Raw genomic sequence first — 25,721 nt, 5'->3', positions numbered from 1 at the left:
AACCAGATTAAGACCATTTTTTTCTAGAAGATTTTAGCTTTGCTTAAGAAACATAAGGATGGATGAAAATACCTAGGTATGTAAGAAAAAACATACTTTCTTCCTCCCGCCCTCCCTCCTTTCCCCTCCCTTCCCTTCCCTTTTCCTTCCTTCCTTCCTTCCTTCCTTCCTTCCTTCCTTCCTTCCTTCCTTCCTTCCTTCCTTCCTTCCTTCCATCAAAACACCTTAGTTTTCTTCATTAAAAGCTAAAGGTTCAGGATACACAAACCATTCAGTATTACTTCCCCTCTGAATCAACACAGATGTCTACATTCATATTTCAGTTTGTAGTTGATTGAACATTCCCATCAGAGTTCTGGGGAATATGAGTTAAAAAGATTCAGAAAGGCTTTTCATCTCTTGAGTTCAGGACAGAACTGTGTGTGTGAAGAACTGGGATTTTTCCCTCCCCCATTCTTCATAGTTTATTCTTGGTTGAGTCAAACTTAGAATCTGTTCTAGATTTTGCTGTCCTTTTTCTACTGTCCTAGAAGAGATTAAACTTCAGAGAGTTTTCTTATATTCTACAGAAATATACCATGCACAAATAATCATCCCTTGTGCATACGGAGGTCTAGCATGAGTAACATTTTCTTTTTCTTTTCTTTTTTTTTTCTTTTTGGGTCTGGTCGTGGGGCCTGAACTCTGGGCGAGAGCGCTGTCCCTCAGCTCTTCAGCTCAAAGCTAGCGCTCTACCACTTGAGCCACAGCACCACTTCTGGCTTTTTTCTTTTTGCTTATGTGGTGCTGAGGAATTGAACCCAGGGCCTCAGGCATGCAAGGCAAGCGCTCTACCACTGAGCCACCTTCCCAGCCCGATGAGTAGGATTTTCAACAACACTGTTTTTAAAATTATGGCCACTATGCCTGCTGGGTGATTCTCACCCTGTGTTATAGATGCACTGAGGCTTAGAGACCTTAAGGAACTTTACAGAGCCAAATATATACAGTGCCGTCTAGGCTTCAGCTCATGCTCTGAACATTTCTTTCTTTCTTTTTTTTGGGGGGGGGGTCTGGTCATGGGGCCTGAACTCTGGGCCTGGGCACTGTCCCTCAGCTCTTCAGCTCAAGGCTAGCACTCTACTACTTGAGCCACAGTGCCACTTCCGGCTTTTTTCTTTTTTCTTATGTGGTGCTGAGGAATCGAACCCAGGGCCTTGAGCATGCAAGGCAAGCGCTCTACCACTGAGCCACCTTCCCAGCCCTGCGCTGAACATTTCTTAAGAACCCAAATGTTCATCTCCTGGTAGACTTTGGCTATTTTTGTAGGTTAAAATAGTCCTAATCTTACTATCAGGGAAGAATCCAGGGACTTGCTATGTTTTTTTGTTTTTGAGAAATTCCTTAGCTCCTCTGTGCCTTAACAGATCTTGGTTATAAAACGCATGCTAAGCCAGGAGCTGGTGGCTTACACCTGTAATCCTTGCTACTCAGGAGGCTGAGATCTGAGGATTGCAGTTCAAAGCCAGCCCAGGAAGGAAAGTGAGTGAGACTCTTATCTACAATTATCCACCAGAAAACCTGAAGTGGAGCTGTGGCTCAAAGTGCTAGAGTGCTAATCTTGAGAACAAAAGAAAAAAAAAAGAGCTCAGGGATGGTGTCCAGGCCCAGAGTTCAAGCCCCACAACCCAAACCAAACCAAAATTCATGTTAGAAATTGTATCCAGATCACAGATAATATCTTGGACCAGATTTCCTTTTTGTGTTAGTTGGAAGCTAAGGATGATTAGAAATGGTCAATGTCATTATCATCAACTACTAACCAGTCTCTCTGCATTGCTACCTTTGGCTGCTATGAGTAAAACATCAAGATGGGCCTGACTTGGTGGAAAAGTTACCATCTCTCAGGGCTAGGCCCATCTGGCAACAAGGTCTATTAGAGCTGACTTGGCAGAGGGAAATTGATGGCAAAGAATAGGTCTGTACATGTAAGTTTGATGTGATGTTTGTGCAACTGGAAATGGCTGTCCAAGGACCAAGCTCTACTTATATTTTACATTTTTCCCTTCTGTAAAATGGAATTTGTAGTATGCTAGAATAGGTTGAGATTATAGGCTTAAATTACTTCGAAGCCCCTGAAATAAAATTGATCATTTTTATATGTGCCTTCACAGATTTATGAAGCTATAAATATTCTCCATGCAATTATTGTATACATAGTCAGATCACGTTTCTGAGTTATGCACACACATAAGCAGATGTATTGCTATTTATATAGTAAATGAAATGGAGCAGCTTACCATAATTACATTAGGTCCTATTTCCAATAGACTGGCTAATAAAGCTTATAACTCTAGGGGCAAGTGTTTAAAAAAGAACCTAGAATAGACAGCATCTCTTTCTAGAGTAACATTTTTTTTCTCAACAGTTGTCTTTGGGCTCATGTTGCTTTGAATCAATATATTGAATTATTGTTGCATTGAAAGAATCATTTGCTCAAGCAGCCTGGGATTTGCAACAGCAATATAGATGCCTTCTATTTGTATAGTGGGTCATGTATTTCCAAAGTACTTCCATATCTTCTTTTCCCTGATGTTATTTCTCCCAGTCATTCTTAGATAGTTATTTCACAGCTTAATGGGATGGGAGAGGAAGAGACAGGGATAGGATTCAGGTGGGAAAGGTATTTTAGGCTAAGGCTTCCATGGTCAAGATGAGTACTGGAAGCCACATGATTTTCCTAGGGAAATGTTCCCTATCCTTAAAGGCTTGGCTAGAGCAGCTAGAACTCATCATCCAACTTCACAGGTGCCTCTGTTTTCGGCAGATACATTTTTCTGTTCCTCAGATACACTGGCTGAGCCTTCAGAGAGATCCTATATCTGTTTCCAGCCAAGTGTTCAGTGATAGGAGATAATGGGCAGAAAATAAATCATGACCTCTCTTAAAATCGGGGGAGGGGAATGCTTGAGCAACTAACAGACTCTTATTCCCAAACTCCTGTACTCTATACATGGTGTGAAATATATCCATTTTATAGCAGAGAAGTCTGAGACATAAAGGTCCCTCAGCTAATTAATGGTAGAGCCAAGATTAGCCTGCCGGTCTCTGGGCTCTCAGCTCACTGTTTGGCAATGACACTCGTTCACCTTGAGTCAGTTGGAGAGGGAGCTGTGGATCCTCTCTGCTTGCCCAATAGCTTATTATAGGACCAGGCTTCTGGCTCAGTCACTGCTCAGGGACCACTTTGGGCCTCACTCAGACAGCTTAAAAGGCAGCTCCTGGATGTGGGCCATCCCTCATGCAAAGAGAAAGCCAATCTTTTAAAAAATTAAAAATGCATAAATTTAACATAGCTTATTCATATAACAAGCTTGATTATCCACTGTAGGAAATACAGACAACCCCTTACAAACTCCCCGCCCCTTCCTCCTTCCCACTTGTTCCTGTTAGTCACTTTGCTGACTGTTTAGTTCATCTCAGTTTGTATGCGCATGCGCGCGCGCACGCACGCACGCACGCACAGACACACACAGACACACACACACACACACACACACACACACACACACACACACACACACACACACACACACACACACACACACACACAATTCCTAGAGGATGGCAAATGCTGGGGCAGCAGCAGCTAAATGCATGTCATCATCACCTCTTTGAAATTCAGTTTCTTCATTTGGAACGTTCTGTTTCAGAGTGGACATGGGTATGAAATAAGATAATGGAAATGAAAGCATCAGGCTCATAACAGGTTCAGCACATGCCTGTTGAATAATGCATGATCACAGCACCACCCTAACGTTGGATTTCTCTTTTTTCCCCAGTTTATCCTTTGCTTTAGCTTTTACCAGTGGGAGCCAATGACCTATGGCTCTTACCGCTACCCAAACTGGTCCATGGTGCTCGGATGGTTAATGCTTGCCTGCTCAGTTATCTGGATCCCGATTATGTTTGTGATAAAAATGCATCTGGCCCCTGGAAGATTTATTGAGGTAATTCTACTTGCTTTCCCCCTGCTATCCTACTCTCTCCTGAAGGAGAGCCCCTAAAAGCAGTGTGCATTAAAAAACAGCAACAACAACCCATAAACACACACAAAAGATTCAGTCAACTTATTCAAGAGGGAAACACGGTGATTAAGTGATTGCAGTTGCCACGGTTTCTATGAAATCCATATGTATATAACCCTTGTAATTGGGGTGTGCAGCCAACCTACAGGCTGAGCTTTGCCATGCTGCTCCTGTGTGTGGGGACAGCTCTGAGGAACGAATGATCAGAGTGTCTCCTCTTCCCTGAAGCTTCCTTCTCCTCCTCCTTCTCTCCCCTTAGCCACCATTTGAATCTCATTCTTTAGTTCTTTTGTTTATTTGTTTGTTTTTTATCGGCCATGGAACTTGAACTCTGGGCCTCAGCTCTTCAGCTCAAAGCTAGTGCTCTACCACTTGAGCCACAATGCCACTTCCGGTTTTCTGGTGGTTTATTGGAGATAAGAGTCTCATGGACTTCCTGCCAGGGCTGGCTTTGAACCATGATCCTCAGATCTCAGCTTCCAGAGTAGCTAGGATTACAGGCGTGAGTCACTAGTGCCTGGCTCATTCTTTAGTTTTTAACTACATATCAACTCCTCCCTTTCCTGATATGCCTCTCTATCCAAGCCTCCTTCCTACCAAATATTAATTACCATTACATTTCAAGTGACCACTCCTTCTTTTGGTTCTTGTGTTAGGAATGACTGAAAGGTCCAACTTGATAACATTTTACTATTTTCATAGGCTGTAATAAGAATTCATGTAGGAGACAGGTATGGTGGTACATGCCTGGATTCTCAGCTACTCTGGAGGCAGAGATTGAGAGAATCATGGTTCAAAGATAGCTTATGCAAGAACATTAGTGAGAACCCATCTCAAGCTATGAGACAAGTATGGTGGTATGTACCTGAGATCCCAGCTACACAGGAAACATAGATGGTGGTTCAAAGCTGGCCTTATATAAAATAACTAAAAGGAAGAAAACAAGCAAAAGGGCTAGAGGTGTGACTCAAGTGGTAGAACACCGGCTAACATGTATGAGCCCCTAAGTACAAACCTTGTTACCATCGTTAAAAAAATAAATAAAAATATTCCAGGTCATGGCTGTAATGAAGTGAGAGTTGTCTTTATTAATTCCTCCCAGAAGGAATTAATAATAATAATATAATAATTGTAATAATAATAATAATATAATAATAATAATATCTACCTTCAGCCTAGAGTCGATAGGAAGGGGACTGCTTGTTGATCCAGTTGATCAGACTTTTGTTGAATACCATTTGTACAGGAGTATTAGGAATCAAGACAGAGCTCAGCCATTGCCTTGAAGATACAGGGGCCTGGTATTTTGGACCAGACTCATGCTACTTAGGGGTCGGTCCAGGAGAAATCTGGAAAGCTGTTGGAATTACAGATGCTTAGACTCCAGGAAGCTTTCTCAAACTAGGATCTCTGGGAAGAGAAGACTGCACATCTCCTCCAAGTGATTCACAGGCTATTCAAATTTGAGAAGCACTGGATGAGATCAAGACATAGAGATATCTGCCAACAGAGGGTGGAAAACAGATCTATGGGCTTTGTTCATGGGCAGCCAGATTGATAAAATGAGGAGGCTTTGCAGGGAAGAAATAGTATGGGAATAAGGTCATAGTCTACCACACAAGTGTCCATCTACAGATGGGCATGGAGCTGGGCAGTTTAGGCCTAGGAGCCTTCTTATTGAATCAGTGTCCTGGATTGCATACATGGAAAATGCTGTTAAGTATCCTTTTGAGGTGAATTAACTGTGGTCCCATGCATTCATGTCCAGCCGTGGGGCAGGAGGAAGAGCTTTCTCTTGCTTCAGATCAACTTTTCCACCAACAGACCTAGAAAAGCTTTCCTCAAACAGATCCTGGTGGATCTTCTGCTACTGTTGTCTTAGGAAATTCTCCAAGCTGATGAGTCAGCCATATAAATTTATTATGGCTGATTCGGGACACAAAGGCAGCAAGCTGATAATTAAGGGGAGATTAAACCAACAGCTAAAAGAACCAGCTTCACTGTAATAGGTAATAAACATATAATTATTCCCTCTTATGTATTCAGAAATATGCTTTCTTTTTTTTCCTGGAAAGGATTCCAGTCAAACATTGGTTTCCATAAAAAATTCAGTTTAAAGGGTAGAGACATTCGCATTACTTTTAGCTCACTTGCACAAACTCACACTGCTAAACCAAGTTAGGAATATATATTTTTTCATCTGTTTTTTTTTATTGTGAAAATACTGTACAGAGGGGTTGCAATTACATGGGCAAGGTAATGAGTACATTTCTTATCAAGCATTGTTGCTTCCTCCTTTGTTTCCCCTTCCCATCCCTTCTCATCCTCCCCTCCTCCCCCCCCCCCCCCAGGAAAATATAGTTTTTCAACCGATAATTATAATTTTCAGTTGTTCTTAGCAATGACTCTTCAGGTTTCATGTTGCTCCCCTCTGGTCATTTATTTATATTTATTTATTATATACTTCTGGGAAAAATACTAAACAAAACCCAATTATTTTGATGAAGCAACTCACTATGGAGATTATAGAGCAAAAGTCATTGAGCCCATGTCTTTTGCTGACTGGGTTTAGCAGCGGAGACAGACTCTCACAGATTCTGCTCATTTGGAGAGGGGGAAATGTGTAATTAAAATCTGGGCCTTTTATCCTCTATTAATCTTGTGCAAGGCAAACATGGAGTAATTGCAATATCGCCTTGCTGGGTGATATAAATAATTTCAAGTGAACCAAAGTGAATCTCTTTCTTATTGTCCTTTGTTTAATTAATTAATAGGAACTAATCTTCCTAACTGCCTCTCATGTGGAGGTGAGGTTGGGGACTCTTGGCTTCAACAAATGCTCTGGAGAAGTGGTCCTAAACAGTATGGGGAGGGGTAGGTGGTTCCTAAGGACAAAAGATACACTACTTCCATAATCATGTGTGTCTCTAACATTTTGTTTTTTGCAGAGGCTGAAGTTGGTGTGTTCTCCACAGCCAGACTGGGGCCCGTTCTTAGCTCAACACCGTGGAGAGCGTTACAAGAATATGATTGACCCCTTGGGAACTTCTTCCCTGGGACTCAAACTGCCAGTAAAGGATTTAGAACTGGGTACCCAGTGTTAGTCCCATGGTATAGGATAGTCCAGACTTCATTTTGTTTTAACTCTCTTCCTACCCTTGAGATTTTCCCCAGTTTTAGTCCCGTTTTTCTTCTTTCTCCAGACATGTTGGTTCACAGCCATGCATGAGAGTGTTACATAGAAAATAGGCCATAGTGTCGCATGCTATAGTGAGATGCATACAGACCACTGGAAGAACTGCTTGCCTGAGCCCATGGTGTCACTTTCTGGAAGGGTTGCTCCTTTGAGCACTTGCTTTATCCTAGGAGGATGGGTTGACTGAGTGAGCTCTGTTTGGTTTGGTCAATAGAGAAGTGCCTACTGTATGTTGTCATTGGAGGAAGCCAGTAGGGCATGCAGAGAATGGTAGATTTCCAGGACTGTTTATTTGGATTCGTCAGTCTTTTAGAGCTGAGCTGAGAAATGTAGTGATTTTATTCAGAAGAGAGAAGTTTAAGTTGTACATTTAGAAGGACCAATTGTTTGGATATAAGATAAGGCTGGTAGATTTGGACACTATTAAAGTGGTGAACTTTGTATTTGATGTCACAATTGGGTATCTGTTTCCTTCATTTGGACCAAGTGTATCACAAACTGGGATATTTCACCGTCTATCCACTGTGGGTCTGGGTGAAGTGTCCATTCTTTTCCCTCAAGTCATCTTTTATTATTATTATTAGTAGTAGTAGTATTGTTAAAACAACCACATTTGTGACTTTGGTTGATTATTTCTTACACCTCTGCACAAGAAGCCCTCCTATATTTTGTGCCTGATTTTTCTTTTTTATGCTCATAGCCGAGCTCTAGCCTCAAAGCAGAGTGGTCCAATGTCATGATGCTTTGTTTCTTCTTTTTTAAATGTCTTTCTGAAAGCTTGTCTTTCAACCTCTGGGAAAAACAAGACTTAACCTGATTCTATCTAATATATATATGATGCAAACCTTTAAAGGACCCTTTCACAATTTTTACTCTTTTTCATTCACAGTAAATTCCAATTGTGATCATAGAGAAATTGAAGAAATACAGGATGTAGTAGAAAGCAATCATGATATTTACCACTCTGGTAGTACATCTTAGACCACTGTATTTACAGAAATATCTGATAAATACAGCTTAGGTAAGTGAGCCAATTAAGACTATAGCTTTTAAGACGACATTTAGCCAATTCAATTCCAGAGTTCCCTATGCACAGTGCTTATTGTAACTGTACTCTAATGAGAGCAAATCATGTGTTGGCTGAGATTGGTGAAGCCGTAACCTTTATAATCTTCTTGTATCCTGAACATGCATATATGAGATTTTTAAAATGTGCTCATGTAGTGTGTACTTATAGTGGTGTTTTCTGTCCTTATAAATATCTTAGGAATCATTATAGAGATGGTACATTTAGCATAGTATAGTCTGAGCTCTCCCCCCCTACCCACAGTATTAATATCTAAACCTAAAATTGTTCCCTCCATAGGAGACCATTTCAATCATTTTCTTCATATTACAGGGTCTCAGGCAAAGTGTTTTAGTTCAAATCTTGTGTATTGATGTGACATTTTCATCCTCAACAACAGATTTCAATGTAACATTTTCAGAATGATAACTTCATTTGTATAAAAGTATCTCAACTCATTTTACCAAGTTCTTCCATTTCTAAGGCAAATATCATCATCATTTGCCAACAATTTATGAACTTCCAGCTTCCCAAAATAGCCTGTTGGCAGGGGGGGTTGGGAGGAGGGAAAGGTTTTAGGAAAGGAAAGAAAGATGGGATCTGAGCTGTAGGTTTCATGTCTTTCATCAACAGTGTGTGTTTTTCTCTCTTCCTTCTTTTCCTTTCCCTCTGTCTCCCTGAGGTAGGCCTTGTTGGGCTCTCTCACAGAGACTAAACCTGGAGCCTCCCTGAAACTTAACATCAGGAACCAGAGCCATGGTCTCACCTGTCCACTGTTAGCCACTGTGTTTTGTCTGTCCTCAGCACCTGTTTCCCTAAGAAAGCCATGCTTCTGAGAAGCCCCTCTTCCTGTACCAGATGACACAAGGTGGCACCAGAAATTAGCCTTTCCAATCAGTAGCTGGGGAAGTGAGTTGACTGTATAGAAATAAGATAGGCCTGGAAATTATCTGTAGCTCCTTTCCAATTTGAAGTTTGAAGAAAAGTGCTTAAACTTATTAGCATTCTTTCATGGGGTTGGTATGTTTGTGTCAAGATGCATGGGTTTTGGCTTTCCTCTCACCACTTGGCTAAAACTGAGTCTGAGGCTGGAAGCCAAACCAATTTCTGCGAATTACTGCTGCCGGGATTAAAAGAAGGGGGAGTAGCCCCATTGATGTTGCCAGATATAAATTGAAAAGTGACTTAATTGTAAGGATTGAGTCTTCCTCCTTAGCTAGCGTATTTTCTATTTGGGACTGGCTATGCTGTGTTTATTAGGGTTTGTAAGACCTTAGATAAGAACCAGTAGCAGCCTCTTCAATAGCTGGACTTTTTTTTTAAGTTGTGTTTTTTTAAAAAAAAATAAAATTTATTTTTCCTTGCAATTTTCAAGTTGAATATAAAATCTCCTTGAAGGAAGAGGCTCAGGTGAAAAGTTCTGAACTTACTCCAGAAATGCTTACCTTTTAAATCTGATTGTGTTGGGTTTTAGAGCCCTGTTCACCTTCAAGGCTTTCGCTGGCAGGGAAGTGTTTGGTGTGGGAGCTGTTTTCAGTATCTGGTGTATCTCCAGTGTTGCACCTCCGGTGTATTTGGCTGGGATGCTGAGAGCTGAGTTGTATACCGCCAGATGGTTTGTTTCCACACAGTCAATTGGAAGAAAAAAAATTGAATGAATGCAAATAAAATAAATAACACTGTAGTATACTGCCACCTGAGAGCTGCCCTTCAAGCTGAAGAGAAAAAACAACAGCAACAACAACAACTGAGTTACTTAGAAAAGACTTTCATTGGTTTGCTGTGAAGCATGATGGGGTAGTTTCCACTAGTGATATTATTTCATTCCATCAACAAATGCCAGAACCCATTCAGAGAAAAACAAGCCATATGTGAAAAACAGTTACCCTGAAATATCCTTAATGGAGAAAAAAAGTATATTTATTAACTATTGATGTTGTGGCTTCTTATGTAAATGTTTGTCTTGCACATTAGTAACTTTTACTCTTTTTTTTTTTTTAGGGCTGTGTTTGTTGTGTACAAATGTGTCCAGTGCTGGTATTTTTGTAGTCGTTCTTTCTCCTGTATATTTATTTATTGCATGATATCTGTGGTCAATGAAAAATCTTGATGACCTCAATGTCTTTGCAATTTCCAATGTGTTTCTAAGACATCAGAAATGGAATCAACTTGTATTTCAGTGAGCAGCACTTTAAACAAAAAGAGTTTAACGTGATGATCTTTAATTGGGTAAGATTTGGGTTGTCTTTATGCCAATGTCTTATGTGATGGCACTTGAGTTTTCATTTCAGTATGTCTTCTATTGATCTCCATGTGCCTCAGTGCTCCTTGTTTACCATCTCCTGTCAGCATGGTTTTTCCATGCTTTAAATTCAGATTTTTCTTTCCTCACTGTTCCCAGAGGCTGGCATGTAACTATTGCTAGATGGATGTGTGTTGGCAGGAATAGACTGCTCCTGGAGCACCTGGGTAGGATTTGCAAAGTGTTTTTGTTTTGAGGCAGATGACCTGAATGGAAATGTTTTACATAGCAGGTTGCCTTTCAGGGACACAGGCCAAGGCCAACAAATGAGCATTTCCTGTTTTATACTGGGTATCATCCAGAAAATTTCCAGGCTGGGAGGAAAGGCAGGTGATTTGGGCCTTGATTCTCATTTCTCTGGAGTGGCCCTGAGATTTCCCAAAGTGAAGCTTCCTGTCTTTCCCAGGTTTTGTTTCTGATCTGGAGAGGCCAAGGAATTGTCAAATGTGATCTCTGCTCAGGTCATCTCACAACAGCCTGCTGCCAAAGAGAAAGTGCTTTTGATTGGGTGTTTTTCACCTCTGAAAAGCAAGCAGTGGTTTGATTTGCCTGTTGTGGATGAGGCAACTATTTGCCTTTGGGGTGTTTTGTTAGAGTGATACTTAGTAACAGACTAGGAGCTGTTTGCCTCTCATTTGTTGGTCGTTTTTTGCACTTTATTATAGACCTATCAAGTAATAGGTTAATTCTTAAATTGCGTATGGATAATATCAGCAATGCAAGCATCTTATGTGGGTACTGTTGCCCATGAAAAAAAGATATGTTCCCCAATCAAGTCCTTATATTTTTTCATTAACTGTACATGAAGAAAATATATTATGTTACAAATGATGCATCATATATACATATATATCTTATAGAGTACATATTATATACTATGCATTATTCATTTAAGAGGTCATTATTCTTGAGGCCCTACCTCAAATTTTGTATTTATGTGTATAAATGCAATTTATTGTATTATATATTTGCTTATTATATACTGATATAAATTAGAATTTATCCTAACAATGTATGAGTCCACAAAAACCCTAAATAAATGTCAGTGTTTAAAATATGATGATCATAGTATTGTGTCTGTTACAAATACATTAATCACTATTTTTCTTTCTTAACAAAGGGGGCTCCACATTTCCCCAGTATTGATCTGTTTTATTGTGAGAAGACTGGAATGGCCATGGAAAATTGCTCTCCTGGGAAACTGAGATATTGTTGTGCAACTGCAGGAACAAATATAAATTAAATTGTTATATTCTTAACCACTGGAATGCACTATTCTCTGCTGAATTATTAATTGTCCCCTTACAGGGAGGAAAGAGAAAATAAGACAGAGAGAAAGGTTTAAGGAAGGGAGATTGGACAAATTATTATTTTGTCAGTTCTCAATTCAAGTTTATTTCAATTCAGAAAACATCTACACAGGTCATGAGTAATGCTAGCCTCCAGGAAGCATTGCATGAAATAGTCCTAGATTTGAAGAGTCTGGTAGACAGAGTACTCACTATACAAGCAAATGTCATTTCTATTCTTGTAAATATGTGGAATCCCAGGTTTCCTGCTCTGAGATAGGGCCCTGAGGTCCCATGTCAAGAGCTCGCCTGTCCTTGATGTCAACTTAGATGTTTGACTCTGTTCTTAAGTGAACACAATGTACATAACACATGTTCTGCCACCATTTTCTGCTTGAATGTTAGACAGCTACATGGAAGTTCTAGGCCAGCCTCAATGGGAAGAGAAAAGCCTTCACAAGCTTATGCCAAGAGCACAGGTGTCCATCCTGTGGTCCAACTTTAGGCTGAGAAAAGCCTATAGCAAAAAAAAAATATTGCACATACACTCAATAATGGCCATGAAATTACACTTCAGAATATGTATAGTGTGGCAAATACCAAAAAAGCCAGTGTTTATGTCTTCTCTCTCCAGCAAGGGTCCTGGCAAGAAGATTCTCTACAGGATCAAAGTTTGGGATAGGCTCAGCATCTTCCTGAGTTTCCTTTGTTCTCAGTGTGTGTGTGTGTGTGTATGTGTGTGTATATGTGCATGCATGTGTGTGTTTAGAAAGTTCTCAGATGTGCAGAAATTAGATAGACTAGATGATGAAGCCTTATGCCACATCACTCAATTTCCACATTTATCAAGTCATGACCAAATTTTATTTCATTTATGACCCTCCTTACCCTAAGAGGTATTTCTTTAGAATTTTTTTTAAAGCAGATATGCAATTCCATGGGGCTCAGTTGCCCTTTGACCATTGTTTTCTAAGTAGTAGATATGAATTACTTTTGTGCGGCTGTGACCAAAATACCTGGAAGAATAACATAGAGGGGGAAATGTTTATTCTGGCTTGTTTACAGGGAGTTTGGTTCATAATTGCATCATGATGACATGAGCACATGGAGTAGGAAGCTCTTTACCTCATGGCTGACTGAAACAGAGGCAGTTACCAGAGATCAGGTATAATCTTCAAAGGCAAGGCTCCAAAATGATCTGTTTTCTCAGCTAGGCCTCACTTACCTAAGTTTCCACTACCTCCTAAATGTTGCTGGAAGTGAGGAGCCAGACAACCAATGCATGAGCCTGTGTGTGACACTTCATTTCTGAACCAAATCAAGGTGTAAGGACCTATACAGGAAACCTAGAGTTCACACAGTGATGGCAGATCCAGCCTTCTCTGGGATGTTAGGAAGAAATGATACAAGGGTCTCTCTGGAAGGAGAAGGTCATGGGAGGTCCACTCAGAGCTATCCTGGCTTCCTCATCAAAACTTGTCCCTTGTCCGCATTTTTTTTTTTTTTTTTTGGGTCCGGTCGTGGGGCCTGAACTCTGGGCCTGGGTGCTGTCCCTCAGCTCTTCAGCTCAAGGCTAGCGCTCTACCACTTGAGCCACAGTGCCACTTCCGGCTTTTTTCTTTTTGCTTATATGGTGCTGAGGAATCGAACCCAGGGCCTCATGCATGCAAGGCAAGTGCTCTACTACTGAGCCACCTTCCCAGCCCCCTTGTCCGCATTTGTATGCCATCTTTTCCTCCTCTTAGAATTCATTGCTGTTCTCCTTTTCTCCTCTCTCTCTCTCTCTCTCTCTCTCTCTCTCTCTCTCTCTTTTTCTCTCTCTTGTTTTGGTGCAGATCTTAGGGCTTAAGCTCAAGGCCTGGGCACTATTCCTGAGCTTTTTTGCTCAAGGCTAGTGCTTTACCACATGAGCCACAGCTTCACTTTTAGCTTTTTTGGTGATTAATTGGTGATAAGAATCTCACAGACTTTCCTGTCCTGGCTGGCTTCAATCCTTAGTCTTCAGGTCTCAGCCTCCTGAGTAGCTAGGATTACAGGTGTGAGCCACCCAGTGCCAAGCTCTCCTCTTCTTTTTTATTAACATTAGTTAATTATACAAAAGAGTTTCATTGTGCTATGCACATACATGCATATAATATACTTTAATCAAAGTCACCCATCTATATTATTCTTTAACTCCATCCCTCTTTTTTCTTTCCATTTTAAGTTTTTGTGGACTTCATTGTGCTCCTCTCTCTCTCTCTCTCTCTATATATATATATATATATACATACACACATATGCATGTGTATATATGTGAACACACATAAATATATATGTGCATAAACATACACATACGTATCCTACAAGCATACATATACGCACATGAATATTATGTTTATTATAGTCATCCTATCACCCTCTCTCTCCTCTTCCACTCCTCATTGAAACAGTCTGCCATATACCTACTTCTTTCTGTTTTTTATATTTTATTACCATATATTACTTGTATAGGGGGTGTTGTTGTGACTCTGGTGTACATGCATACAGTGCATACCAATCAAACTGACTTCCTGCACTCTCCCATCCTTTCCTCCCATTTCTGAAAACAATTTCTTATTCAGCTTTCTCCTGCTCTTTTGGATTATTTTCTGCCTGTGCTTTTTTTACTTTCCTTGCCTAGATGTCTCTCCCACAAGTAGAGATTCAGAATCTCATGATTATATAGAACTCCAAGGTCATTTACATCCAAGACATGAATTCTTTCATGACAGTCTATTTTGTTGGAATTGTATTTACAAAGATATGCATGTGGGATGAGAACTTGCTGTTTTAAAGATTCACAGTAGGGTCCCCTTTTAGCAGAACACTTCTCTAGTGCTTTTAAAATGGCCCAACTTTACAAAGATTGGATTTGTTTCTCTGATTACATGTGGGCAAAGCCCACGTATAGTTCAGGCAGCTCCTTTTTTGCCTTTCATGCTATTTGTAGTTCTATGAGAATTTTTGTATTGAAAATTATTTTTATTCTTTTTTATTCCATTTTTATTCCTTTTGCAGAAGACTTCCTATAGATCCTTGTAGGCTTAGGAGGAAACACTGATGGGAGTGGAATGTGAATCAACACCGAAGCTGAGTCGCATTTCCTCAGTCATTGATTCTTTTGCCCCTTTAGTTATTTTCACATATATTCAATGTCATAATTATTTATGCATTTCTAGGACCTAATAGTTTGTGACACAAAGCTGATACTCAAAAATGCATTTATAAAAAAATTGAACAAGCAAATATTGAGTGTTGGCTCTGACTGAAGAATAGAGCTTTGTGTTGCAGTGTGCAAGGAACTATGGGTAAAACTGGATCTGCCTACTGGGTTACTCACAGGGAGTGGGATCATGATATGTGCACACACAGCCACAACACATATTGGAGAGTACTGGAATCCCATGTAGGACAGGATTGTGGAAATCAGAGGAAGAAGTTCCCCGTGGCTTCCTGAAAAAGCATGTTGGTATGTGGGAGCTGGCCTCTCAGTAGGACAGCAAGACAGTCTTCCAGGTAGATGAAAGCAAATAAGGTATACAACCTCTGGGTAAGACAGACCTTTTTTCTTTTGCTCAAGGCTAGTTCGCTACCACTTAAGCCACAGCACCACTTCAGCTTTTTCTGAGTAGTTTGTTGGAGATAAAAGTCTCAAGGAGTTTCCTGCCCCAGCTGGCTCCTGAGTAGCTAGGATTACAGGTGTGAGCCACCAGCACCCAGCTCAGACCATTTTTTAAAAGGAAGGAATGTTGGTACAGCAGATAGAACAAGTTTATTGGAAAGCAAAAAGAAAGCAGCAAAGGGCTCTCCTAAGAGAGGGACCCCAAAAGATGTCTCAAGAAAGACCATTTTAAGAATGAATGTTGAGTGGATCAGGATAACATTGATGGAAAGAGAGATCTAAGGCTGAAAAATGTAGTTTATAAGTGCTTTCAGTGGCCACACAGAGTTGAGATGTTATGTGGCAGGCCACAGTGGGCAAAATGTAGGTAGTAGATTGTTATTTCCTGGCAGAAAGATATTTGATATCTTTGAGGATAGAGATGACAGTCTTCTTGACTGCTTTCCCATAAAATGGGTCAATCACATTGGATTGAGGCCCATATTGAACTCATTGTAACTTGATTCTCTCTACAAAGACTCCGCTTTCCAAATAAGGTCATACTATCAGGTACCAGACTTAAGACTTGAACTTGTCTTTTGGTATGTATGTGTGTGTCTATGTGTGTGTGTTGAAGGACATATAACTGCTCTCTCATTTTCTCCTGTTTTATAAGCAACTATGTCCACAATGAGAAGGTAGTTGTTAAGCTGTTTGGACAAAGGACAATAACTTTGGGAGTGGGAATTTGAAAGCTGTAGATGGGAAGTGTCTCATGCTTGGATTTACCTGTAGCCTATGGATTCAATTTGAATAGTGACAAGGAATCCTTCCCCCCTTTTCTTTGTGGGATCCACTACCCTTGAGAAATGGAATCAGCAATGGAGTATCTCTGAGGGCCAGGGGAGCAAGTCAATATGGCCATTGCCTTGGTGATAGCCAATAAGAAGTCAGTTCTCTATGCTATGAGAACATCTTTTGTTGCATTCACTCAACTATTATTGTGCTCCTGAAATGTGCCAGGCACTGCACTAAGTGGAAAAATACTATGGTGAACAAGGAAGACAAAATTCTAACTCTGAGGAGTGGGGGCTGTATCTGGGAAGACAAAATCATAAAGTAGAAAGCGTTGGGGGTAAAGTAGAATGCTTTTTTTTTTTTTTTAAAGGTAGATTCTCTCCCAAGGAGCCAACATTTTAGCAGAAGTTTTAGTCACATTAAAAGTGAATACTCAAATGTTTTTTCTTTCTTGCTATTGTTTCTAACATATTTATAAAAATTTCTTTATTGCTTTGTATGTCCCTCCCCCCACGGTATAACCCCTGTTTTCACTGTATTTGATGTTGGTATAATTTGTGGAGGGGAAGGGAAAAAACAAATTGTTTAAATAGGGATACAGGTGGACCCATTACAACAATGAGATGTACAAAACATTATGTCGAAAAATGAATGGGGGGGTGATTGAGGGAGGGTGGGGGGGCGGGGATGGGAAGGGGGAAGATGGGAAGGGATGGTAAGGGGAAACAAAGGAGGAGGCAACAATGCTTGACAAGTAATGTACTCATTACCTTGCTCATGTAATTGTAACCCCTCTGTAAGGTATTTTCACACACACACATACACACACACAAAGTGCACCAAACAAAGATTCAAGGTGGACTATTCCAGGTAGAAAAAGAGTAAGGACAAAGACCACAAGGAAGGAAGGAATGTTAATGTTTATGGTACTTCAAAAATAATCCATCCAGAGTGAGGGAGGGAGGAATGGGAAGAGATGAAACTGGGGAAGTGGGCAGGGCCTTATAAAGATGTTTGGATTGTTCTAAAATATGACTTGCAGGAGGACTTTTGGACAAGGAAATATGATTTGGTCATGCTTTGAAAAGCAGACTATGTCTTCTGGAGGAGAGGAGTGACTGAAATGTAGAGGGCAAGAATGGAGGCAGTGGGAACAGTCTGGAGTGTGCTCTGCTCTATTCCAAGGAATAGCTGGTGATGGATTGGAGCTGGGGCTGGTAAGACGAGGCTAATGGGATTTTTCTTTAAGGCACACTGGCAGAGTTAGATGACTTGGACACAGGGGCACAAGAACAACAAGTGGATTATTGGGCTGGAGCATCTAATGAAGGCTAGTACCATCCCAGTTGTCAGGGAGCACGTTCTGGAGGAAGGAAAAATTAGAGGTACCACTTGGCTGTTTTGCAATCTTTTGTTATAATCATTAAAGATGTTTAAAAAACAGCTCGAAGTGTAGCTCACATCACAAAATTCACCCATTTAAAACACACCATTCAACGGCGTCAGTGTATTATTAGTATCTGTGAGAGCTTTACTCTCATCAACATTAGAACACTTTCAAGACCACAAAAGTAACCCCTATCTTCCTCCCATCATCTTCCCATCTGACCCCTCAGCCCTAGGCAACCAGTGATTACTGCTCCATTTCTGTAGTCTTGTCTTTTTGGAGATTTCATAGAAATGAAGTTCTTTGATACATGGCCTCTGTGAAGGGTTTCCTTCAGTTAACATGATGTTCTCAAGTTGATCCATGTTGTACTGTATAGCAGTACCTAATTTCTCTTTATTACTGAACAATATTCCATATATATATGTCACACTTTTATCTACTCATTAAAGGACATTGATTTGTTTATAGTTTTAACTATTTTGAATAATGCTATAACATTTGTGTACAAGTTAGCTTGTGGGCAAAAGTTTCTATTTCTCTTATAGATAGAATTGATGGATCATATGAAAATTCTATGTGTAGCTTCCTGGAGAACAATTTTACATTCCAGGTAGCAGTATGTAAAGGTGATAATTTCTCCATATTTACACCTACTGTTTGTCTCTTTGATACTGGCCATTCTAATGTGTAGAAGGTGATATTTATTTATTTTTTTTGTACTTAAATAGTATGAAGCCCCAGATGGCTTAAAACTTGTGATTCTCCTTGCCTCAGTCTCAGTGTGCACTACATGCATACAAATGTGTGCTACTTGCATACAAATGTGCGCTACTGTGCTTGGCTTATTGTGGTTTTGAGTCACATCTTCCACATGGCTAAAAATGTGGAAGATCTTTTCATGTATTTTCTGGCCCCTTGTATATCTTCTTCAGAGAAATGTCTATTCAGAGCCTTTGCATACCTTCAAATTGAGTCTTCATTATGTAGTTTCAATAGATTTTTAGTAGATCCAAGTCCCAATCAGATACATGTCTGGTAAAAATTGTTTACTATCATGTTGGTTTTGTTCTTTGAAGCACACATGTTTTAAAATTTTGATGACATGAGAAAATTGTACTAGTAGGTAGATGGAAATATAGGCCCCAGGTTCAGAGGAAAGGCAGGAGCACATTTGGGAGTCATTTATAGATATAAATCCAGGAGGATGGATGACAATAATAGAGCAATTGTGAGTGGAAGAGAAAAAGGCTGAGGACTGAGTCCTAGGGCACTCCAATCTTTAGAGGTCAGGAAGAAAAAGCAGAGGAGGGATACATAAAAGAAGTTAGTGGCTCTTGGAGAAAGCACATAGGTGGATCACTTTGAATGGGAAAGTGGGCTTAGGATATGGCATTAGGAAAGCCAAGTCCTGTTGTTGTGCCCACTGATCAACATTCTGCCATCAGGCATACACATAGCATGCAGTCCCTTCATTGCCCTACAATTTGCTAGGATTCTTCTATGTGGCGTAATAGACCCATGAAACTCAAAATGTCTTTTCAAGGATTCAAAAATTCCGCTTTATAGCACTAAAGGCTACAGAGGAGATTGAAGCCCTTAGTTATCTAGGAAAGATTAATGGCCTTGTTGAGATTAACTATTGTTTCTGTTAATGGATGGAATGCTACACATCTATGACAGAACATATGTCTCCCTTTATTTATTTAATGGAATAAGCAAAAAGGCTCACCCCACAGGACCAGCTAATTACACAGAGGCATGAAGATGGAGAACTCTAAGGTTCTTAGCCAGATCGCTGAGATCACTGCAATTCTTGGGGATCTGGGATTTCTTTCCTTCATTTAAAAACCTTTTGAGATAGGCTTTATTTTGTTTTCAGTGAATGACCCAGAGATACAGCCAAATTGAGTCAATAGCTCATTCTTTTTCAAATTAAATAAATTTATTGTTATTATAAAGGTGATGTACAGAGGGATTACAGTTACAGCGTCAGGTAAGGAGTACAGTTCCTTTTGCACAGCGACTTCCCTCCTCTCTCTCCCAGTCCATCCCTCCCACCCCCACCCCGGAGTTGTATAGTTCACTTTCACCAATGTCCCGTGTGCTCCACTGCTGTACCTTTTCACCTTTTTTCTCTCAAGTTCTGTATGCTTTCCCCCCTAAGATAGACACATAAATACACCATACATAAAGAAAACAATCTTCCAAAAATTAAAATAAAAAAGAGGGATCTCTTTTTCCATCTCTTGGAGCTTATTTTGATATATTATTTTATATACATATAAAGAGGCACATAGGTATTACTTCTTTGTGTTTCTCTCCTAAGAGTATCCTCTTTTGGTCTCACTGTGTAAGTATGTAGAATCCTGCATAACATATCATATCCCAGTGTATTTTAGATCTAATTTCTGTCTATCAGAGAGAAGATGTGCCAGTTGTCTCCCTGAGCTTGGCTTACCTCACTTAACATGATTTGTTATAGTTCCATCCATTTCCCTTCAAATGATACAATTGTATTCTAATGGCTGTATAAAATCCATTGTATACAAGTACCCTTTTTTTTGGGTTCATTCATCTACTGTGGGGTATCTGGCCTCTTTTCATGTCTTGGCTATTGTGAATAGTGTGGCAATGAACATGGGTGTGCAGGCTTTTTTTTTTTTTTTTTGGTTGTTGTTGTTTTTAATGTTATATTCTGGCTCATGATGTTAAGGGTAGATTCCTAGGAGTGGTATGGCTGGGTCATAGGGAAGATCTATGTTTAGGTTTTTGAGGAACCTCCAGACTGCTGTCCTAGAGGTTCTAGTTTATAATCCCACCAACAGTGCAGTTGCCAATCTAACTGGAGAAAGGTGGCTAATCTAACTGGAGTTGGCCAATCTAACTGGAGAAAGGTGGAATCTCAGAGTTGTTTCGATTTGCATTTCCTTTATGGCCAGGGATGATGTAGCTCATTCTTTTTATACATGTACGCAATGTACATTGGTCATATTTGTCTCCCACTCCCTTCTCCTTTCCACTGGTTCCTAAGGATTCCAAGGTTGGTGAGAATAAAAGAAAAAAAAAGGCCGGGGAGGCAACAGTTCAAAGCCATAAAAGGCTGCTGAGCTATATTTAAAGACGGCATGGGTCTCTTAACACAGTATGGCCTACGATGTCCCGCTTACAGAGCTAGCCTGACTTAGGAAATCTTAACTTTCTTCAAAGTGTGTGACTTAATATTAGCTTTATGTATAATGTGCTCCAGGTGGAAGGAAGAGTTCAGACTCGGGAATGAAGACACAAAGTCAAGGCAGAGAGGTCTCCACTAGGGCAAGCTGAAGCCTGGGGGAAAAGTTAACATCAGTTTACCTCTTATTATTTCAACTCTGCTTGTGGTCTGCACAGAATACTCTGCGACCTGAGGTTTACCTTCTTGTTCATTTCCTTTTTCATCTGCTGAGAGACCACAATGTACAGGGCCAAGTAATAAAACAGCTTGCATGCAGAAACATCCAGAAAAATAAGGCAGAGACCAGAGGAGCATATGAGTGAAACCTGTTTTAATAAACCAGGGCTCCTAATCTGGTGACTTTCATTGGGGCTCTAATCCGTCAAAAGCTGAGGGGCGGGGCGAGGGTGCAAAGAGTGAGAAATCCTCTTGAAGAGGATTTGGTTTCCAGGAAATAAAGGAGAGATGTTGGGGAGTTTGCTTTTTTCCTCTTTTGGATCCCCAGTGCGTTACAGGGGTGGAACAGGGGCCCCTGGGGCTTGGGCAGGGGGCTTGGGCTCCTGTGGAGAGCATGCTCAGCTAAGTAGCTGGGAACTCTGCATCTCACAGCACTCATCTGGTTATTTATCAGAGGTGCTGTCACTTCTAGTTCCTTGACGCTACATTCTGGCTTATAATCATATCCTGGACGGATGTGGGACAGATAGGAAATAGGACAAGAGGTCTCCCACGAGCGAAGTCATTTTAGGACAGTCCTGGAAGGGCTAGCCTGGAGAATGAGAATGGGGGAGACCTCCCCTCATCTACTCCTCCACAGGCTGAAAAGGAAACCTAGTTTCTCTCTCCACAGAATGCTTTTTGGAGTGAGAACCCCCAGAGGAAAGGCAGTCCCCCCTCCCCCAGCCCCATGTGAGTATGAAGGGAGAGTGGTTTATTTTGAAAAAGCCATCCAGAAAGTCATGCAAGGCGGGAGAGGGGGGAGGGGAAAGGGGCGGGGGAGGGGAAGGGAAAGGGGCGGGGGGGGGGGGGGAAGAGGGAGGGAGAAGGTTAAGAATTTCCCCTACGTGGCAGCATTTGCCCTGCAGAGTGAGGGTTGCAAATAGACGTCCCAAACCTCCACGGCAGATCTCTCCAGCTAGGAGCACCCCCCCCCCCCCATACCCTCCTTTAGGGACCTGCCTGGAGATCACAGGTAGCGAAGGTACTGGTGGCGAACCAGGGGCTCAGCCATCGTCCCTCCGGGGTCCCCCCCCCCCGCTCGCCCCTCCCCACGTAGTTCCCAGAGCCAATCCCGAGTGACTGGTTTCCAAGGAGGGGCCGGGCACACTCGGGGCCGTCGCCTGGGACTGGGTTCCCGGAGGGGGGGGGGGGAGAGAGAGAGAGAGTGAGTGAGAGAGAGAGAACCCCCCCAAACCCACCCACGAGGGCTTCGCGGCGTTTGGACTCGGCCAGGATGAACTGTGCCAACTTCAGCAGCCCCCACGGCCGCGCAGAGGAGGAGGCAGCGACTGTGGCGAGCACCGCTGTGCGCAGTTGGAGCGTGTGAAACCTCTAACCACCCCCTACCCCCGTTTCTCCCCCCTCTCCCCCCTTCATCTCGGGTCCCGGGACTCCCGCTCGGGTGCTCCAGGTGGCAGAAGCTGCCGTGGACTGCCTTCTGGGTCCTCACAGCTCCAAGAGCGCAGCAAGAGAAGCCGATCGCCGCTCTCCCCCCCCGCGCCACCCCTCTCTCCCCCCGCAGTGCCAAGGACAACCTGCCGGAGTGGCCGAGTCTCCTGCGCTCGGGAGCCGGCGAGCTCCATCCAGGGCGAGCGCAGCCGCAGCGGGAGCGGGGGCCGGGGCCGGAGCCGGAGCCCGGTGGCCGCGGCGGTTGCCCGCGGCTGGGGGCGGGCTGGGGGCGGGGCGGCCGGGGTTGCCTTCCCGGGCGCAATCCCCAAGCGCAGCGCCCCGCGCGCAGCCGAGCCGCCTCCCCTGCCGCCCGCTAGCAAGTTTGGCGGCGGCGAGACCCGCGCGCGCCCCGGGATCCAGGCGCATTTTTTTCCTCCCCCCTGGCTTCGGCGAGCCCTGCTTGGCCGGGGACCCACGCGAGCGATGCCGATGGATGTGATTTTAGTTGTATGGCTCTGCGTGTGCATCGCCCGGACAGGTAAAGCCAGCTGGGGCGGATGGAGGGGTGAGCCCCGGGAAGCGGGGGTGGGAGGGGGAGGGTTGGGGGGATGGTGTGGGCACTGTGTGTGTGTGGGAAGCCCCCGCTCCCCCATCCCGATTGTACCTAGCACCCACCCAGACCATGGAGGGAGATGTGGAGGCGAGCTCTACGCCGACCTAAGGGAAGGGCGGTAGCGTGGACCGATCCTTAAAAATCTTTCTGCCCGGTTTTGGGGTGAAAGGGCGAGAAGAGGAACTCCTGAGCTAGAAGATGCCCCAAGAAGTGTCTTCTTCTGCGGGGTGTTATGTGTGTGTGTTGGGGGTGCGGGGGGGGGGTGCGTGCGGTTCAAAGAGTGAAGGGCGCGGCCGTGCGGTCGCACCCTGGCTTTGGCTAGTAACCAGTTTCTGGGTTCCGGGGAGTCAAAACCCGCAGCGATCGCGAGCCTGGAGAGCCTCACATCCACGAACTTGCAAGGCGCGGTGGACAGCGCTGTCCCCGGGCAGGGGCGAGGGGAGAAGGGCAGCCACGGGGGGATGCATCCCGCGAAGGAAGCGCTTCCTGCCTCCGGGCGAGGCCGGGGCCGGGGAAAGGCAGGCGAAGCGCGGAGGACGGCTGCGGGGGCCGGGGGGAGAGCTCCGGGATCCCGGGATTTCTTTCTGGTCCTTTTCTTAACTCTCCCCACTCCAGGAGTATTGTTGCTCCACCCGCTTCCCGCCCCTAGGGCTGAGCGAACAAGCTAGTTTATTCGGGGAGCAGGTGTGTGTGTGTGTGTGTGTGTGTGTGTGTGTGTGTGTGTGTGTGGAAATTGGAGCAGGCAAGACAACCTGGGAGATTTTCCTCAACCTCCAAGCCCAATTTTCCCCGGCTCTAATGGAAGATTGCTGGCTAGGGAGGAGGAGCAAGGCGACGGGTGTAATTGTCTCAAGTCCGCAGTTCATTGTGAGGACTCCTTCCTTCCGCTTCCATCAGCTCCCCTGTCTCCTAATCCCCCGGGAGGACTGGCTTCTCCAAGGAGCTCCTTAGGAGTAGATGCTTAGAGGTGACCGGGAGGTGGACTAGGGTAAGACATTGCCAGAGAAGGGCCTCCCGATGCAGGGGAGGGAGGAGGATTTTCAGTAATATAGCAGATATCCTCGGTCCTCCTTGGTGACTGACGTTGAACCCTATAATGGACGTATAGTCATTCTTTCTCCCTATACCTTGTCTCCTTACCAGCTTCTTTCCTTCCTTCCTTCCTTCCTTCCTTCCTTCCTTCCTTCCTTCCTTCCTTCCTTCCTTCCTTCCTTCCTTCCTTCCTTCCTTCTCTCTTTTCTCTCTTTCCTCCTTTCTCTCTTTTTCTTCCTCTTTCCCTCCCTCCCTCCCTCCCTCCCTCCCTCCCTCCCTTCCTTCCTTCTTTCCTTCCTTCCTTCCTTCTTTCCTTCCTTCCTTCCTTCTCCTGTCTGTCTGTCTGTCTTCCTGTCTTTTCTAGAGGCATATTCTCCTCCAGGGCAGGGAACAAGTTAACCCTATGAGTGCTGAGCAGGGACTCTGGCTTTGGTTGACTTAAAAGTTGCCCCTGTTTGTTACGCAGACACCAGTCTTTCGCAGTTTACCTGCTTGAGGATCTTACAGCTTCTAGACTGGCTCTTACCATTTTCCCAGAACTGAACCAGCAGCAGTTTTCCTTTGCTTAATCCAAGAGCATCAAGGAGACCATTTCTCCAGGAGCAAAAGAACCCCTAGTACCTTTCCTTATCTCCACAGGAGCTCCCCTGGAGACAGAGAAGCAAAGACTCTGTGGAGTCTGGAATCGTTGCTTCTTAGAATCAGGTTTATCAGGATAGGTTCTCTTTGAAAGCTAAGAACACCCTGGAAGGATGAGGAAGATCAGGACACACAAGGCAGAGCCTTGTGGGAGAGAAATTTGATGGAAGTGGAGGCATTTTACATCCTCAGTACACATCACATCACCTGATATAAATTGGTCTGCAGCCTTTGTGGTCATTACTGTTTTTAAAAGTTGTCCTAAGCATGCTCCCTTCTGGAGTAGACAGGGTTTCCAGGCATATTACTTATAGAGACTCTCTTTAAGAACACAGTCTTGTTGTTCCCCCCCTTCCCCCCCCCCCCCCCCCCCCCCCGCCCCCCAGCACCCTTTTCCATACATGCTGTGGAAATCTGGTCACGTGTTGACTTTTGCATTCAACACACAGTTGAGAGTCCTACTTGGGAGTAACTTAGAGGTAAAGAGGACATGACTCACTTGGCCCTTGACTACTGGGTATGTACATTTTGGCTGAAAGTCTGTTAGAGTTAGGAAAGGTTTTTGTTAACCAGTTTGACAGGAGGTATAGAGGTGGGATTTATAAAAAAGTTTGGCTCAAGGAGATACAGAAGAAGGCAGGTGGGAATTAATTCTACAGATAGGTGGTAGTGATTAGGAAAGGCGCTACTCAGAAAGTGTTATTTCCACTTGCGTCTTGAAGGCTTCAGGGGGTTAAAGTGGGAAAGCATTTGAGGCAGAGGAAAAGAGCCAGCCAAAAGCCGAGAAGCAGGGAAGAATCTGACCCATTGTCCCTGGAGCCTGGGTTTCCATGCCACTTGATACTACTTCAGTACCAGATGCCACATATTTCTCCTACCAAGGAGACA

At 43.1% G+C, this 25,721-nt stretch overlaps 2 protein-coding genes across 2 annotated transcripts in view; both read left to right on the top strand.

Moving 5' to 3' along the window:
* Slc6a5 (solute carrier family 6 member 5) overlaps positions 1–7,215 on the top strand; it is a 51,849-nt gene extending 44,634 nt beyond the window's left edge. The window contains exons 14-15 of the mRNA XM_042691499.1: positions 3,822–3,989; positions 7,016–7,215. Of these exons, the coding sequence (XP_042547433.1) occupies positions 3,822–3,989; positions 7,016–7,171 (324 nt within the window). The 3' untranslated portion in view covers positions 7,172–7,215. The remainder of the gene's footprint in view (positions 1–3,821; positions 3,990–7,015) is intronic.
* A 15,741-nt stretch (positions 7,216–22,956) lies between these two features.
* The window catches only part of Nell1 (neural EGFL like 1), an 837,848-nt gene continuing 835,083 nt past the window's right edge, over positions 22,957–25,721 (top strand). The window contains exon 1 of the mRNA XM_042691722.1: positions 22,957–23,087. Within this exon, the coding sequence (XP_042547656.1) occupies positions 23,033–23,087 (55 nt within the window). The 5' untranslated portion in view covers positions 22,957–23,032. The remainder of the gene's footprint in view (positions 23,088–25,721) is intronic.

This window comes from Dipodomys spectabilis, unplaced genomic scaffold (genome assembly GCF_019054845.1).
Source record: "Dipodomys spectabilis isolate Male_0828 unplaced genomic scaffold, ASM1905484v1 ptg000145l, whole genome shotgun sequence".
Lineage (NCBI taxonomy): Eukaryota > Metazoa > Chordata > Mammalia > Rodentia > Heteromyidae > Dipodomys > Dipodomys spectabilis.
Note: the sequence above shows the minus strand (reverse complement) of the source record. Positions and strands in the feature narration are given on the sequence as shown.